Source organism: Mus caroli, chromosome 10 (genome assembly GCF_900094665.2).
Source record: "Mus caroli chromosome 10, CAROLI_EIJ_v1.1, whole genome shotgun sequence".
Taxonomy (NCBI): Eukaryota; Metazoa; Chordata; class Mammalia; order Rodentia; family Muridae; genus Mus; species Mus caroli.
Window position 1 is genome coordinate 73,576,689 of NC_034579.1, and position 18,317 is coordinate 73,595,005.

General features: G+C 51.7%; 1 protein-coding gene across 2 annotated transcripts; it reads right to left on the reverse strand.

The window, feature by feature from the left end:
* Positions 1–7,568: 7,568 nt before the first annotated feature.
* Positions 7,569–14,797, reverse strand: C2cd4c (C2 calcium dependent domain containing 4C). Of its 2 annotated transcripts, none has more exons than XM_021175129.2 (2): positions 14,573–14,797; positions 7,569–14,022 (listed from the first exon to the last, which is right to left on the reverse strand). In XM_021175129.2, the coding sequence occupies exon 2, from the start codon at positions 13,993–13,995 to the stop codon at positions 12,736–12,738; it is 1,260 nt and encodes a 419-aa protein (XP_021030788.1). In that variant the 5' UTR covers positions 13,996–14,022; positions 14,573–14,797; the 3' UTR covers positions 7,569–12,735. The 2 variants fall into 2 exon arrangements, with proteins under 2 accessions (XP_021030788.1, XP_021030786.1); XM_021175127.2 differs by having other exon boundaries at positions 14,441–14,797.
* Positions 14,798–18,317: the final 3,520 nt, after the last annotated feature.

The following is an 18,317-nucleotide window of genomic DNA, read 5'->3' on the forward strand; positions in this document are numbered from 1 at the left end:
TCAGGAATCAGACAAGGCTGGGGAGCCGAGCACAATCGGTCACATTGTATCCAGTCAAGAATCAGACAAGGCTAGTACTCAGCTCACTCTCTTCCCCACCAGCCCACACGCCCTTCCAGAGGCTTGGTCTCACTATGTAGCTTTGGCTGTCCTGGAACTCAAGGAGATTCTCCTGCCTCTGCCTCCCGACTGTTGGGATTGAAAATGGTGAGGCTGTACCTAGCTCATGTTTCCTCCCTTTTCTCCAGGCCAGGATCCCAGCACAGGGAAGGCACCATCCACACTTGGCATGGGTGCTCCTTCCTCAGTCAAGCTAATCTAAATGACCCCTCAGAAGCTACTAGATAATTATTATCCACCACTCCTCTTGTCTATTTGACACCTAAACTTACCACTTTTGAGCCCTAACCTTTGTCTCCTGAGGCTCATGGCCATCTCATAATGCAAAATACATTCCATCCAATTTCAAAGGTTCCCCACTCTGTAGTTGTTAATGGTTCTAACACTGTTTGGAAGTCGACAATATCCCTGATTGTGAGCGCCTATAAAATCAAACACAATTGCATATTGCCAATACACAGCAGTACACAATAAACATTCTCATCCCAAGCAGGAAAGGGTAGGATGGGGTAGGTATTTGCCAAACCAAAAGAAGAATAAAATCCACAATGCAAATACCAAGGCCTTCAGCCCTATGTCCACATTTGGAGTTCATGACAGAATCATATGGGCTCCAGAGGGCTTGGGTAACCTCACCCCTTCAGCTCTGTCACCTGAAGCACATGCAGTCTTTCTCCTGGGCCACCCCTACTGCATGCCTACAGCTCTCCTATGCTGGGGTACTACAATCCTGGCATCTACTTCATCCTGGGGTCTCTACTGCAACATACAGCTCAGCTCACTTTCACACACACGGTGGCCTCTCAAAGCCTCTTGTAGAGATTCCAGTCCTGCCTCTCTTTGCCTGGCTCAGTAGTTCTCTAGAACCGTGATAGAAGACTCCACAGCCCTTCGATGCTGCATCTTCCATACCTGGAAAACCAGCGCCTCCCGGGTGATGCCACCGTGTTCATTCTGCTGCCAGCTCTGACACATGTGTCATGTCAGTTGTCCAGCTTACTCCTTCAGCTGTACTCTTAGTTCAGGCTGTCTGCTTTCAAGGATGATGCACGTAGGTCTCCCTTCTGATGATGAACAGGGTTTCAGACAGGTTGTGAGTACGAATGGGAATGATACACAGAACCAGCTTCGGGGAGACAGGTTAACTTTAATCGAGTGAATCAAGAGTTACATAGTTTTGGGGAGGGGTAGGAATATCCAGGATGGGCAGAGGTCCCTGGCTGAAGACTAAGGTCCTGAGATGCCTCATTAGCATGGGAAGGCATCCCAGGAATCTCATGTGCTTGCTGATTGGGTTCTTATTGGGAGAAAGGAGGCTGAGCCTGTAATCTAAGCAAGGCTACATGACATTCTGCAGGTAGAGGTAGCATGGGGGTTCGAACTCCCCAGATTAGGTCAGAGATGGAGAAACCCTGCTGACAAAGGAAGTCCACTGTTTTGCTGCGGGGCTCAGAAGGCTATCAGAGCAATGGGTAGACTTCAACATTAGCTAATAGAGCAACATTTCTGTTTATATAAGTGGGAGCCTTTGGTGGAGTCTTGCCTACCTTCCTGGTGTAAGGCAGGAGGCTTTCTATTTTTCAGTATGTACCAGAGTCCAGAGGGGTATCAGAACCCCAGGAACTGAAGTTACATCTATAAGTCACCATGTGGGTGCTGGGAATTTAACCCAGGTCCTCTGCAAGAGCAGCCAGGGCTCTAACCACTGGTCCATCTCTCCAGCCCTGAGTCCACTAACTTTAAATCCAACCTCACTCAATTTCTCAGGACACAGCAGAATAAAACCAGGTTCTTGGGCTGCATGATGACCTCTTAGCCCTCATTACCCTCTGGAACAGTGGTCCTCAACCTATAGGTCTCAGCCCCTTTGGAGACTGCACATCAGATATTTACATTACAAGTCATAACAGTAGCAAAATTACAGCTACGAAGTAACAACAAAGTAATTTTATGGTTGGGGGTCCCTGCAACATGAAGAACTATATTAAAGGGTTGCAGCATTGGGAGGGTTGAGAACCACTGCTCTCAAACCGAGTGAGCCAGGCTGAGAGGGCTTTCCTAGGCCCAGCTCCTCCACATTCCTCCCACACATTGTTCCAAAGATCCATGAACCCCATGGTTGGGCCTGAAGCCATGAGTGTTCTTTCTGTTGTGACTGAATGTCATTTTTATTCAGCTCAGGACACATAGGCCTCCTGTGCTAGTTAGGATGATGTCAACTAGACACAAGCTAGGGTTATCAGAGAGGAGGTGCTTCAATTGAGAAAATACCTCCATAAGACAGGGCTGTAAACAAGCCGTGTTTCTTAATTAGTTATTGATGGGCAGAGGGCCTAGCCCATTGTAGGTGGGGCCATCCCTGGGCTGGTGGTCCTGGGTTCTATAAGAAGCAGGCTGAGCAAGCCATGAGGAGCAAGCCAGTAAGCAGCACACTTCATGGCCTCTGCATCAGATCCTGCCTCCAGGTTCTGGCCCTGTTTGAGTTCTTGTACTGACTTCCTTCAATGATGGACTGTGATGTGAAAGTGTAAGCCAAATAAACCCTTTCTTCCATGAGTTGCTTTGGCCATGGTGTTTCACATCACAGTACTAACCCTGCCTAAGACACTCACAGTTAATGTGAATCTTTCCACATGATCTAGACAATCCCCACAGGCAGGGCCAGAGGCATGGTCTCTAGGTAATTCTACTTCCCCTCAACTTGATGAGTGACATGAGCCATCGCAGGGTGCGGTGCGTGCTGAAAAGACTCCATACATGTTCTTTTTTAAAATTTTTTATTAGATATTTTCTTCATTTACATTTCAAATGCAATCCCAAAAGTCCCCCTATACCCTCCCCCAGCCCTGCTCCCCTACCCACCCACTCCCACTTCTTGGCCCTGGCATTCCCCTGTACTGGGGCATATCAAGTTTGCAAGACCAAGGAGCCTCTCTTCCCAGTGATGGCTGCTAGGCCATCTTCTGCTACATATGCAGCTAGAGACACGAGCTCTGGGGGTACTGGTTAGTTCATATTGTTGTTCCACCTATACTACACATGTTCTGTTCATGTACTTTTAACTAGTAGACAATCAACAGCACAGACTCAATGAACTGTGAAGTGGAAATAATTTAAGGGATCTTTGGAAAGTCAGTTGTGTTGGATGGTGTTCTGCTGGGGCAAATATGAGAAGGAGTGTTTTCCTGAAGCAGACACAAGTGAAAGGACCTTTGGCTAAAGCAGGCACGTGAAGGAATTTTTTTTTTTTTTTTTTTGCTGAAATGGACCTAGGTTTTCCTGCTAAGGCAGACTCTTAAAGGAACTTTTCATTTTGCTGAAGCAGACACAGGTGAAAGGATGTTCTGCTAAAGCAAGTACGTGAAAGAACACACAATGAAGGATTCTTTGCTAAGGACACACATGCATGGCCTGAGTAATTGAGCTCCATTTGTTGGGACTCCATGGAGAGAAACACACCAAAAAACTTCTGGTGGAGTGCTTCGGCTTCTTGTTCACAAGCTGATTGACTGAGTGATGTCAGCAGAGACAGACTCACATGCGGAGGCAAAACACATGGAGGACATGTGGTATTTGGAGGGAGTATAAATAGAACCCAACAGACTGTAACAGAGGCTAACCTAGGCTTGCTTATAGAGCTAGCTGTGCACTGCTTATTGGTCTTCACTTCTTCACTGATCTTCTCTTCACTGAGAGAGGGAGAGCCGAGAACTTTTCCTTTTGGCCCTGGACCCTCCTGCTGACTTGTGCTATTTTGGCTATCCTGATGCTCCTAAACTGGACTGCTGGTGTATCCATGAAGTGTTTGCAGGTGGATCGAACTGCCCCTGCTGACCTGAGAACTGAACTGTTGATTTCCTTACAATGCAGATGAATTTGCTCCAAAGAACCTTTCTAAACAGGTCCACTTCCCCCGTATCCTTTCTTTTCCACTGCCTCTGGTAGGTGATGGGCTAAAAGGGAGGTTAAAGCATTTAAGAACCATCATTAAATGTAGGCTTCAAAAAAAAATTAAAGTTACAGAACTGCTTTGTAATTGCAGTAAATTTCAAGTAATATCTAATTAATTATGATAAACCTTAGTTCTGTGTCCTCAATACTTCCTATCTCTGGAGACCCATACTGTGTAATTTTTTCTACCTGATTCTCATGTGTCACACCACACTTAAGATCTTTCCATGCTATAGTGTGTGGTAGTGCCTGGAGATGGTTTACCTTTCTTTTGTGTGAATCTGGATTCATCTCTTTTTTTTATTTATTATATCTAAGTACACTGTAGCTGTCTTCAGACACACCAGAAGAGGGCATCAGATCCCATTTCAGATGGTTGTGAGCCACCATGTGGTTGCTGGGATTCGAACTCAGGACCTTCGGAAGAACAGTCAGTGCTCTTAACCGCTGAGCCACCTCTCCAGCCCCTGGATTCATCTTTCTTTTTTTTTTTTTTAAAAGATTTATTTATTTATTATATATAAGTACACTGCAGCTGTCTTCAGACACACCATAAGAGGGCGTCAGATCTCGTTACGGATGGTTGTGAGCCACCATGTGGTTGCTGGGATTTGAACTCGGGACCTTTGGAAGAGCAGTTGGGTGCTCTTACCCATTGAGCCATCTCACCAGCCCTGGATTCATCTTTCTAAGGAACCCCATGACCACCAGATTGCTCCAAGGCAGCCAGCTGTACTTAGCATGACAGTCCCATGCTAAGGTGTGATGATTCAATTTCACAGCAGCTTCTTGCCCTGACACCTGTGGTTATGAAGCGTTGTCCCATGTTTTTTTGTTTTTTTTTTATGTGAGTTTTCCTGGGTGGTGTAAGTGGTTTCTGTGAATGTGATGGCCAGTTGAGTCTCTACAGCAGTAGTTGTTCCCGATCTTCCTAATGCTGCAACCTTTTAATACAGTTCCTTATGTTGTGGGAAACCCCAACCATAAAATTATTTTGTCGCTACCTCATAAATGTAATTTTGCTACTGTTGTGAATCCTAATGTAACCACGCAGGATATCTGATATCCAACCCCTGTGAAAGGGTCGTTTGACCCCCACAGGGGTCATGACCCTCAGGTAGAGAACCCCTGCAGAGAGAATTATCTGTTCCGTTCTTTTTTTGTTTTGTTTCGTTCTGTTTGGTTTTGGAGTTTTGGGCTTTTTGAGTCATGGTTTTTCTGTGTGGCCTTGGCTGTCCTGGAACTTGCTCTATTGATCAGGCTGGCCTCAAACTAGGAGATCCACCTGCCCCTGCCTCCCAAGTGCTGGGATTAACAGTGTGTGCCACCACACCCAGCTAGCTGTTCAGTTCTTATTCATTCTGCACTCTACAGAAACACACAGTCACATGCCCACTGCTATCCTGCACTCTACAAAAACATACATTCACATGCCCACTGGCAGCCTACACTCTACAAAAACACGCATTCACAAGCCCACTGCCCTCCTGCACTCTACAGAATCATAAGAAATCCATAAGATCTCGTCACATTTTATGGATTCTGGGCACTTGGCCCTTTAGAGAACAGAGAGCACAAGTACCTTGTCTTGGTGGCCACTACCCATAAATAAGGACACTGATCTCCCCAAAGGCTTCTGTCCCCAGTGTGGCCACCCCATACTTCCTGTTGTGTGAGACCAAACAGAAACAATATATCTTGCAAGTTAATGGGAAGCCAAAACAAAGAAATTATACCTTTCAGGTTAAGGGTTCTATTTGCAGTTAAAACCACTAAGAATAAGTTCCTGTTGGTCTTATGTTAAGTCCTTGCAAGGTAAGGTTTCTATTTATAATTAACAATAAGTTCCTGCTTCTTAAATCTGATGTAAACTGCTTGCAACCCCTTTGTCTTAGAGTTTTACTACTGTGAAGAGACACCACGCCCAAGGCCACATTTAATTGAGGGTAGCTTACAGGTTCAGTCCATTAACATCATGGCGGGAAGCATGGCAGCATCCTGGCAGACATGGTGCTGGAGAAGGAGCTGAGAATTCTACATCTTGATTTGAAGGCAGCCAGGAGGAGTTTGTCCTCTGCATGGATAGAGCTTGAGCGTAGGACCTCAAAGCTCACTTCCACAGTGACATACTTTCTCTAACAAGGCCACACCTCCTAATCCAGTCACTTCCCACAGGCCAAGGGTATTCAAACCACCACACCCTTTCACATGATGGTGTCTGTACTCATGTTCCTTCCCTTCCACTATATCTAGCAATGCCCCTGTGAACACCTTATCTCTCCTATAAAGGGAACTTCAAGAAGCCAGCAGGAACTGCTCTCTCAAATCCCAACTTAGGGTGAGACAGCTGGCTAGCCAGTCCCAGAAGCATCCCCAAATACAGCTTGCTTTAACTAGACAATCATGGGTTTAGTCTTCTCTCCTCATGATTCTCAGGTTTAACAGGAGCAACATAGCTGTTCCTCAGCCTCCTCACAGGCTTCATGGGTCCTTCACACTGTGGGCACCATGAGGCTGCAGCTGCCCAGGTCTGAGTGTTTGGGAGTGGGTAACGGTAAATGCTATGTGCCTCAGAACCCTCGCAACTCCAGTGTCTCAACTGTGTACTGCAAACTCTGCACTCTTCTCCTTTGTCAGATCCTCCCCCATCTCCGTCCTGCCCCACAGACCACTGGCAATGGGGCAGGGGGAGGGATCCCCTTCTAAAACATCATCAAGCCCATTACCTGGGCTGGATAAAGGTGCTCGCAGCCAAGCCTGACAACCTATGTTTGATCCCAGGGACCCATATGTTGGAAAGAGAGAACCAAGTCCCATGGGTTGTCATCTACATACACATGCGCGTGCACACACACACACACACACTAAATAAATAGATCTTTTTTGAGACAGTGTCTCATTATGTATGCATGGCTGGCCTAGAACTTGCTGTGTAAACCAGATTGACTCATAGAGATCTGCCTGCACCAGGCAGTGGCAGTGCACACCTTTAGTCCCAGCACTTGGGAGGCAGAGGCAGGTGGATTTCTGAGTTTGAGGCCAGCCTGGTCTACAGAGTGAGTTCCAGGACAGCCAGGGCTACACAGAGAAACCCTGTCTCGGGGGGAAAAAATCTACCTCTGCATCTGCCTCATGAGTAAAACCATAATACTGATATAATAATTAATTTAACTTAAAACAAATAAACCTGTTACCCAGAACAAAGTGCATGAGTCCCAGGCCTGTCCCTGTGCAGAACACACACCTCCCTCCCCCAATGCCTCCCCTCCAGGAAGCCCCCAGCCTCACCCTCACTGGTAACACAACCATGCCCTGGCTGGAGCCCGTGGCTGAGCAGGAGCTCAGGCACACAGGAGCCATTGTCCTGTCTCACTGAGGCTACACTATTGTGGGCTGCCAGCTGGTCACTTGGCTGGCTGGTCCTCCCCTTGGCAGGGCGGCAAGTTCCCAGAGTAAGTGGAAAGTGAATTAAAAATGAGGACATGACCGCTCCAAGGTATGGTTGAGGAGGGGGCGTTTATTGTAGATATGAGGGAGAGAACAGCCAGAGGCATCTGGAAGAGTCCAGAGCAGGGAAAGAAAGTACCAAATAGAACTTGGCCAGCCGAGTAGACCAGACTGGAAAGGGAAGGTGCAGGGAGAGCAAGAAAGGAAGAGAAAAGAGAGGATCGGGAGTCAAGAGCAGAAGACCAAGAGGACGCAAGAAAAGAATGAAGACCACACTTGGACAAAATGGCAGGTTTTGATTGGCATCAGACGTTCCTGGGCTGGAGAAGTCTGGGGGAAGGTGCAGGGAGGAGAGGTAAGAGCAGAGAGTCACAGGAACTGAGTGAACCTGGCTGCCAGCAAGCACTTCCACATGTTAATAGGCACCGTAGTTAACCATATGTCCTGGGTTTCTTTGGGACCTGAGAGTTGTTACCTGGTCTTGTGGAGTCATATCATAACATCTAACTGTTGCTCTAAACTGCCCAAGCTGAGAGAGGGTTGTGGATGTCATCTGGAACACAAGTCACCAAGGGGACCCGCCTTCTTCTATAGACTCAGTAGCCAGATCTGAGCACCTTCTAGATGCATTGTTTGCTATGTGCAGCCAGGATGCTCTGAGCACTTACTGCATACAGCTAACATATGGAATACTAGCTAGCTCTATCACGTGGCCAACAGTTCACATCTTACACTTAGTCTCTTCTCGGGTTAAGAAAAATCCAGAGCTTAGAAAGGGACAAAAATATCACTCTTGCCTTCTTGGTATCACCATCGATCAGGGCTCTCCTGTGGCATGACGTGGCACATGAGTTCTGAGGCCGACCAGTCCAGGCTAATCCCCCTGAGGCCTAAAGCCCTCCTAGTTTCAACCAAGACACCCAGTAGACTAGACAGAAGCCCCACTTCCAGGAGTCAGGCCCAGCCCAGCCCTCTCTCTGGCAATGGGAGAAGCTGACTCTCACCCCAGCACTCCAGCAAGCAGAACGCAGTGCTGGGTTTCAGTCTCTACCCCTCCCACACCACCCTCAGGGTAGGATGCAGGGTGCTGGGGAGGAAACTGAGTCACAGAGAAGTGGCAACCTGCCAGGATTCAAACCAAGGCTGTACTGCACCAGAGCAGCCCTGAACCAAAGCCTTCCATCAGTGGCCCTCATGGCAGGAGCTTATACAAACCATGGTAAAGTGGGTAAACAGGTGGCCAGCTCACAAACCACACCCTGTAAACACCTAGGTGTGCATTGCCATGCAGCCCTTCCTCCCCTTCAACTCCAGCAGCTTGAAACCCAAAGTCGGTCAGCTGAGCTGGCTGAGGCTCCGCCCACCTAGAGCAGGAGCAGGGAGCCACTGCCTCCACAACCTGCAATTACCACCTAATATGATTGTGTTAATTACCATTGCAGAGCATGAGGACTGAGCCCAGGGTTACTACACACACACACAAGCTGATCATGTGCTCACCTAGAACCCCCACACAGTCAAGTGGAAAACAGAGACTTAATCTGGGACATGGAGATAAGGGAGGCCCCTCAAACAGCCTCAGTACCCCACATCAGTGAGTGGGCTTAGGGAGGGCTGGTGGAGCTCCAGAGCTCCAGAGTAGAGCCAGCAAGGGTATACAGGGCGGGAGTAAGTCATCCCTGTTGCCCCACCCCCCCCTCCACTCCATTCCTTGGCCCCCTACCCTGGACCCCTTTCCTCTGTTCCCTTCCTAGGTTCAGCGCCTTCTACAGATCTGAGGCAGGAGGCTCGTGCTTTACAAGTGTCCACTTCCCAGGCTTCTGGAGCTGTGTCCCTTTTGTGCTTCGCCCTGGAGCATCCCAGGACCCCTGTCCCTCAGCCATAGGCTTACTGCCACCAGCATTCTTGTTGGAAGCCATCAGGCTAGAGCACAGAGCAGACTTCGTCACCTTTCCAGGCTGAAAGGACACCCAGCCAGGGAGAGCAGGCACAACTGGACCCAGGCAACCAACATGGATGGAACCCTCTCCCTCAGCTCAGCATCCCTTCCACTAGTTCCCTCTGAGGATGGCGCATCAGCAGTGAGTAGAATCCACTAAGAGGCTTCTACCAGTGAGCACCTGACTGCCCACTGCATCTTCAAGGAAAGACAGCTCAGACAGAAGCCATGCTGGCAGGGTGCATGCTGACACTCATGCCTGCCTCTGCCATCTCCACAGACCTTGCAGCCTGAATCCCCTGGCTGTTGCAAGGCAGAGAGAAATTCTCCTGGGACTCATGTCAACAGGCAATGCCGGACACGCTGTGTGTTTCTTCAGGTGTCCTCCCAGGCAGTATGAGGCAAAGTGGGGGACCAAGCTCAAAGGGGCTCTCAGCTTTGGGCAGCAATGATATTGGAAATCACGATGCAGGCCCTGTGCTTTGGCCCAGGGAAGCCACAGTCAGACACAGAGACACAGGGTAAAACATGGCCATAAAAGGCCACACACACATTACATATGGACAACAAGTTAAGACACACAAAGTGTACAAACCAAGGCAGGGATGTGTTCAGAGCCACACAGGGTGTCAGGATGACACACAGAACACTTGTTTCCAGAGATGACATCAGCTCTTGAATGGCATGAATGTGGCCCAGGAGAAGGCCAGTTGCCCTGGCAACCCATCCTAGGACCTCAGCCTCAGTGGTGCTGATCATCTGGCCACTGGCAGGAAGGGCTGCTAGGGACCTGGAAGAGGGATCCCAATGGCAACATGGGCATTTGATGCACCCTGGGGCACTAAGCTAAACTGACCAGTCCTGGGCAGAGAGGGACACAGAATCCTGTCCTGGAGTCAGAGGGATATGGGGTCCTTGGTGGGGATCAGAGGGGTCACAGGGCCTTGGGTAGACAGCAGGAGCTGTGCTCTGTCCCAGGAGTCTAGGAGACATGTCAGTCCATATCCTTGAACCTCCCCCTCCAGTCACCAGGGCACCCAGCCTGGGTTCTACTCACTTCTCTCCCGTAGCCACGGGCATGGCCAGCCCAGCCCTTCCCACATGGTCTTGGACATCCCAATTTCTTCTCTCCATTGCTGTTACCCATGCCCAGGCTGGCAGAAGGCCACAGGTGTCATAGTACAGCAGGTCTTCCCCTTAGCATAGGTCCAACCCACCCACATTGACAGAGTAGCCCCAAGGTAATGAGGGGCAGCGGGGCCTTCCACCTCTCAGCGAGGCCTGCCATCCATTTAAGGCATCCTCATCCAGCACCCTGGGTATGCTGAACATGTGTGCATAGGAACGGTAACTCCCAGGGGCCAGATGTTCCAACTCCAGTGTCAGGTTATCCCTACACAGTAACTCACTGCAGAGAAAACCCTGTTCCAGCTGAGAGGCCCTAGAGGGCTTCCTGTAGGAAGTGCCTACCATCTAGGCAGCAGCCTCTAGACCTGTCTTCCGGTCTCCCTGGGCCAGACAGCTCCAGGCCAGTACCTGGTTTAGGCAACCAGCAGTGCCTGAAGAGACCAGGTTGGCAAAACCTAAAAAGAAGATGGAGATAGCTCTCTGGGGCCTGCACAGCTTGCCTCCCCTCCCAACCTCTACCAGATAGCTAGACAGAGTCCACAGGCCTCCAGCGCTTCATGGGATATCCACAATGTCCACTCTGCGGGCTGTTGTGGGGACAGGCTGAGTTGTATGGATAGAGACTGAGGACAGAGCCCAGCCCTGGGACCTGTGAGCCCTCATCACAACAGCCAGGGTCTCCCTCCCTCTTCTATCTTCTGTTCAACCCCAATCGGTAGAGAGTAGGAGTGTGAGAAAGGTCTTCCTCACCTCAGGCTCCCCCACCCTGCCAGCCAGCCACGGTGAAACTCCTGTTGTTATTAAACACAAATCAAGTAGGCCTGCACCCCCGCACTCCCCAAACACCTTTACTGCACTAAAAACAGCATTATAAACAAACACATTTGGGGGAGGTGTCTTAAAAGATTCACGTACAGTCAACTGCAAACAGAGATATCAAACAGTGCAGGGTATAAAAAACAGGGCCCCACAGAACATAGAAGATGGGAGACAGAAAAAAGCAAGAGACCCCTGGGGCCCTCTGTCTACCACTCCAACTGACCAGCCCAGGTCCTGGATGTACCCTAGTCCCAGAGACAATGGGGACCAGGCACAGGGGTTGGGGTGGGGGTTCAACTCCGAGGTGCTTGGCTCACCTCAAGGGTTCAAGCAATCAATCTCAAAACCCTTTTCTAGAGGGACAAGGGCTTTGAGAGTTTAAGGAAACAGCAAAAGACAAAGGGATGCTGGACCCTCCCTTATCTGCCATTTTCCAACAGGCAGTCCATTCTGTTCTGAGTCTTAGAGTTTGTGCAAAACACAGCAGCCATTCAGGGACCCATGTATCCCACCCCATGAGGATTTCCTGTGCAGGAAAGACACACACATAAACAGCCCAGAACCCTGCCCCCCAACACAAGCACGGGCACACACACACACATACACACACACACAGCCCACCCACCACAGCTATAGCCTATTTACATTCTGGAGCAAAGGGCGACTTGCCAAGGGCACCCTGGGAGAGTGGTTTGTAGCTTGCAAGATGAGGAGAGAGCCACAGGCTTGAGGCAGAAGCTCCTGGGTTACAGGTGGCTCTGGTTGATCAGCAGGAGTGGAGGGAAGCCTGTGCCAAAGAGCCATCAGCCAAGAGTCACCGCCTCCTCGCCTCCTTCGGCTCTCTGTGCACTCTGGCTTTCTTGATTCCCTCAGCCAAGCCCTCCTGTAGCTCTAGATGGAACATCAGCGCCAGAACTTGGGAGGCTAGGCCTACCTGGAGCCAGCCTGGCCAGGGAGGATGACCTCCCACAGACTGGGGGAAGTCACAAAGAAGTTATCGGAGCATCTGAGCAACCGGGCTGTGCGGGAAAAACACCCGCGTGCAGCCAAGAGGGAGGGGGTGGGGGACAAGTTCCACACTCAGGGAACTCTGTTCTGGGTCCCAGCTGCCTTAGGTACCAGGATCCTGGGACTGCTACGAACCCCACAACTCTATGTGGATGGGCCAAGGTGGAGGGGGAAGGGGTTCCAGTCAGTATTTGCCCCAGCAGCCCATCTCCTTCTAAGAAAAGAACAATCCACTAAGAGACCCAGGGAACACGGGGCAACAGGCCCCGCCCACCCCCACCCGGCTCAGCTGAGCTAAGTATAGAAGGGAGCAACCAATGACCTCACAGAAAGGGCAACAGGGAGGTCAGTGGCAGTTCCTCCTCCCCCAGGAGTGTGTCCCGCTTGAGGCTGCTACCCTTATTGACAACCTTGATTCTGAGGGCCAGCTTACGCACACTGGCTGGCCCCAGGCCATCAAAGAAGAAGTCCTCGTTGAAGATGGGGTGGCGGCTGTTTTTGATGATGGTGCTCCGCTGCTTCTGCAGCTTCCCGGGCACCAGGCACAACCCCACGCAGCAATTGATGCTCCGGGCATCACAGGGCCGGTCATATAGGCCCTCGGCCGCCAGCAGGCGCACACGCAGGCGGGCCTGAGCAGCCTCGTACTCGGCCAGCAGCCTCACGCTGCCCCTGGTGCCCATCTTCACTGTGTGCTCTCCACGTGGTGCCTGGCCAGACTCTGGGCCTGGCTCCGGGGTAGCCCTGCGGGACAAGCGGCGACGGACACCTGGGCTGGTGTCTGGTGTGCTATCATCCGCAGACAGGGAGCCATGGCGACCTACCGACTGTTTCAGCTGGCTCACTTTGGCCTGGCTGTCCTGGGCGAAGCCCTTGAGCAGCGATACAGAGCGAGACAGCAGAGGGGACCCGAAGGGGGACGACTCAGCAGAGGACCCTGTGTCACTTTCCCCGCCACTGAAGTAGCGGCTAGGGCTCATCAGGGCCCCCCCAACCTCCCGGGAACCCCCATCACCTCCATTGGCCTTGGCCCCTGCTCGCCGGCGGCCAGCACCAGGGGATCCGACCTGGGCCAGGGCCCCGTGCTCACTGTGGAAAAGGGACTCCTTGCGTCTGGTGTGGGGGCTCTCGGCCAGTGTGGCAAAGCCATAGGATGTCTGAGCCTTGGGCACAGAGGGCAATGACATGGCACCCTGCGCCTGGGGGTCAGCGTTGGTGGCTTCCTCGGCCGTCCAGTCCTCCGCACTCTCTATCTGAATCACATGTCGTGTGGCTGCCTTCAGCAGGCTCCTGCTCTCTGAGGCCAACTTGACCGGCAGCCGGGGACTGCGAGGTGCTCGGCGGGGCCCAGGTGAAGCCAGGTTTTGCTCTGAGGTGGAGGGGCCCAGGTCCGCCTGTCCCTCAGCCTCTGTGGGGCCAGAGGGCAGCTTGGGCGGGATGAAAAAGTCGGGGATCTTGTCCGGAGTCAGCACGTTGCTATACAAGGGACCCTTGGAGGACTTGTCACCAGCCTCACCGCGGCTGGCTCCGTTCTCCCCAGACCCCCGAAGTCGTTCCAAGAACCACATGTTGGTTTTTCTCATGAGGGCGACAGGCAAGAGACCAAGAGTCTGGGGAAAGAAATAGGAGTCAGAAGTGACACTTGTGCTCAAATGTCACCTGTCAGGGCTGTCAAAGGGTCGGACTTGTGTTAAGGGGTCACCTTAGGGTTATCAAGAAGTTGGCATTTATGCCAAGCTGTCAACTGACTGTCAGGGATGTCAGGGGGTGGTACTGTACATGGGAGTCATCCGCCAAGGCCCCATGGGGTTGACACCTGGTTCAGGGGTCACCACCTGTTAGGGTTGAAGCCAGCGTAGTGTAGGATCACGCTGAGCACTTGGGGAGCCCTGAGCAGGGTCAGTCTCCCACGCGAGCTGGGCCCGGCCTGTATCCTGCGCACCCACCCATCACCACCTCAGGGGATCGAGCTCCCCCCAGGGAACCACAGGCCTGAGCATCCCGGCCCCGCCCCCAGCTGCCACCCACCTGTGGCTTCACCTAGCTGCTGCGCTGTGCGTTGGGAGAGGCGACGACAGCCTGGGCCCGGCGCAGCGAACTGACCGCGCCCCCGACTCCCTGTGCGCCGGGTATGGGTAGCGCGGAGCGCGCTGGGCTCACCTGCCCGTGGGCTGCGGCGACTCCGGAACGCGGAGCTAGGCTACAGCCCGGCGCAGCTGCGAGCGAGGCGGTAGCGCAGTGGCCAGCTCTCCTCTCGGCGCGGGAAACCGCCCACCAAGCCGTATTCCTCCGATTGCGGCCGCGCGCCCGCGTCCTCGCAATCCGCGAGGGGCGGGGCCTCCCGAACTGGCGGGGAATCGGGGGCAGGGCTCCTAATATAAATAGGGCGGGTCTGCATGCGGAGCTGGGCCTAGGAGACAGTCTCCAGGTTCAAGCTGGGGAGGGGGGAGGCGGAGCTACTGGTAAATAGGGTGGAGCCTGAAGAAGGGGCGGAGCTGGCAGGAGTGTCTGGACTACATTGTTCCAGCCAGGGGCAGGGTTGGTAGCACTGAACCACCTGCCTGGTACAGGGTGGATGGGGCATTGCCTCCTGGTACAGAGAAAGAGTTCTGTGAGGGGTGAGGGGTGGTCTCCTGATACCAAGAGAAAGAGTTCTGTGACGGGTGGTCTCCTGATACCAACTTGTATAGCCTGTGGTCCTGGGCAGGACCCAGATTACTGATCTAAGCCTCCTGATGCTAGACTGAATGGAATACATAGAGTCTGGAAGGGGAGCTGAGGGGCGGGGCTTCTGTCACTGAATACAGCTGAGTCAAGCTGTACCACTTCCAGTCCCGGCCTCTCCTCTCAGCTCTGGGGAACACAACAGACCCCTTCACTAGCCAGCTGGTCTTCAACCAATAATAATAACTCTAATGATTGGAATTGGGAACTGAGTCCCAATCAGCCTCTACATGACCTTCTCCATCTCTGGTTCCCATGGCCACCCAGCAGGGAGTCAGTCATCCTCAGCGTTTGTAGATGAGGTGACAATTTCACTCTAGGAGAACAACCCACCCAGAGAAAAGCCTGGTCACTGTTGGCTGGGTTTCCACAGCTCAGCATCAGGTACTTGGTGGAATGCACCTTCCATGGGCCTACATTTATCTGGTACCCATCTATGGCCAAATAACCCAGATGCTGGGTACAGTCTGATGGCTATCTTAGTGACCAATGAAACAGGTAGCCATGGAACAACACACTGGTGAATGATAATATAGGTGTGTGGCTTTCCATGACAAAGCTATAACAGTCCTGGAGTGGTGACACACACCTTTAATTCCAGCATTTGGAGTGGGGAGCAGAGCAGAGGCAGGCAGATCTCTGTGTGAATCTAGCCAAGTCTACATAGCAAGTTCCAGGACAGCCAAGGCTACATAGTGAGACTGTCTCAAAACAAACAAAAACAAAACAAACAAAAATCTTGTAACAGGAAATCTAGAGGGCAATGGAAGAAACTGCCATCCATCAGCCACGGCAGAAGAGGCCTAGCAGGGTAAGGCCAGGCTCAACCTAAGGTTAGCTACAGGATCACAGCCCCCAGGAACCAGGCTGCCTTGGGCTTGCTCTACTGGTGCTTCAATCCTGTGGCTGACCATACTTCCCTCTGTGTGATGGCAGGTAAGCCTCCCAACCTCTGAGCCTCTATAGGTGAGCAAGCATCTTAGCCAAGGGTGTCCTGTCTCACCCCAGAGCCTGGCTCCCATAACTCAAGCAGCAAAGAGGCTGGCTCCCATACCTGAGCACAGCTGCTGGCTCCTGCACTGATGTACCTGGAAGCTTAGAAATGAAGGCCCTCCAGCAGTGGTGGTGCACACCTTTAATCCCAGCACTTGGGAGGCAGAGGCAGGCAGATTTCTGAGTTCGAGGCCAGCCTGGTCTACAGAGTGAGTTCCAGGATAGCCAGAGCTACACAGAGAAACCCTGTCAAGAAAGAAAGAAAGAAAGAAAGAGAGAGAGAGAGAGAGAGAGAGAGAGAGAGAGAGAGAAAGAAAGAAAGAAAGAAAGAAAGAAAGAAAGAAAGAAAGAAAGAAAGAAAGAAAGAAAGAAAGAAAGAAAGGCCCATGGGGAAAGGTATGTGGAAGTGGGTCCCCAAACCCACCCTCTTGGCCCCTGTAGACCCCACCCTGCGGCGAGGAAGCCTGGCCCTTCTAGCTGGCAGATGGCAAACAGGAGGAGCCTCTTAGTCAACAAAGCCGTCTGCCGCTTTCTGAGCTAAGCAGAGTCATTGGCAGAGGCAGACGTGGCCAAACCCCTCCTATCCAGGACTTGGGCTCAGCTCTTGTTGCAGAGAGCTCCAAGAATAGGAGGTATATCGATCTGGCTTCTTCCTGCAGTACTGAGTCGTGCCACCTCCTGCTGTGTGACCTTTGCCCCCAGGCCAGTGGGAGGGGTATTTCTCAGAGGTCTGTGAGGCTTTCTGCTCCTATCTGAGGCTAAAGAAATGGCTCCGTGCTTAAGAGAACTTTGCTCTCAGAGGATCTAGGTTCAGTTTCTAGCACCTACCTGGTGTGCAGATATACACGTGAGCAAAACACTCATACACATAAAATTCAATGCAATACTATAGAATTAAGACTCAAGTGCCAATTCTGTGACCACACACAGCTCTAGCAAGGACACTCAGAATGGTGGGCTATGGGCATAGGGACCTGACTGCCGCTCCTCCATAGCCTATTCACTTCCAGACATGTGCAGCCCTTGGCAGGCCTACAGGAAGCTGGATCTCCTGTTTCTGTGTAAAGGGCTTATGGACACTTCAGAGGAATGACAAACCCAGATTTGAACTCAGAAATCTCTCTCCTACACCCATCCCAAGATTCCTCGGGCTAGAACGTTTGTTGAGTAGTTGATGGTGTGAAAGGTAGGGCTGTAGATAGAACCTCCACAGAGCCAAGCATGTGGGCTTCTTGGCCCTGTTCATATCACACCTGGGCACCCTAGACTCCCCTGACTCAGGGATCAGGGAGATGACGGGGGGCCTGGCAGCTCTGCCATCTTTGCCACCACTCACCAAAGACAGGCCTTAGTCAAGCTGCCTGCTCTCCCAGCACTCATCTCCTAATCTTCACAATGAGATCTGGAGTCTACACTCAGACATGTTCAGAGCAGCATCACACACAGGACTTAAGAGAGGATGGGTGTTGGACCTTGGGAAGGCCAAGGATATGGATGGACTCATGAGTGGAACTCATCTAGACACCTCCTTGACCCGGGTCCCTGAATCTAACCACACTTCCTCACACTTCCTCACCCAGGTTCTCAGACATCCCTGTCCTGTCGATGGACACTTCCCGCCATAGTGGTTCTTTTCACTGGAAACCAAGTTTATGACCTCAGGCTTAAGAAGCCCAGCAGCTCTCTCCAGCACTCCTCAGCCCCATGTCCTTCACCAGTCCCTAGGCAAGCCAGCTTCACATGCGTGGGTGTCTGTGCATGCTCTCACCAGAAGTCCTAGTAGATGAGAGGAGCTCAAAGGATCATGGTGGGATGAGTGGATGAGCTGGTACATGGTTGGATGAGGAAGAGTAGGTGGGGTGTGGATAGGGCTGAAGGTGGGGTAGGTAGATAAACAGATGGGTGAGTGGGTCGATGGATGGATTAGTAGATAGAGAAATGGGTGGTTGAATGGGTGGGTGGATGGATGGATGGGTGGTTGAATGGATGGATGGATGGATTAGTGAATGGGTGGATGGATGGGTGATTGGATGGGTGAATGGGTGGGTGGATGGATGGATGGATGGATGGATGGATTAGTGAATGGGTGGATGGATAAGTGAATGGGCGGCTGGATGGGTGGATGGATGGATGGATGGATTAGTGAGTGGGTGGATGGATGGATGGATGGATGGATGGATGGATGGAT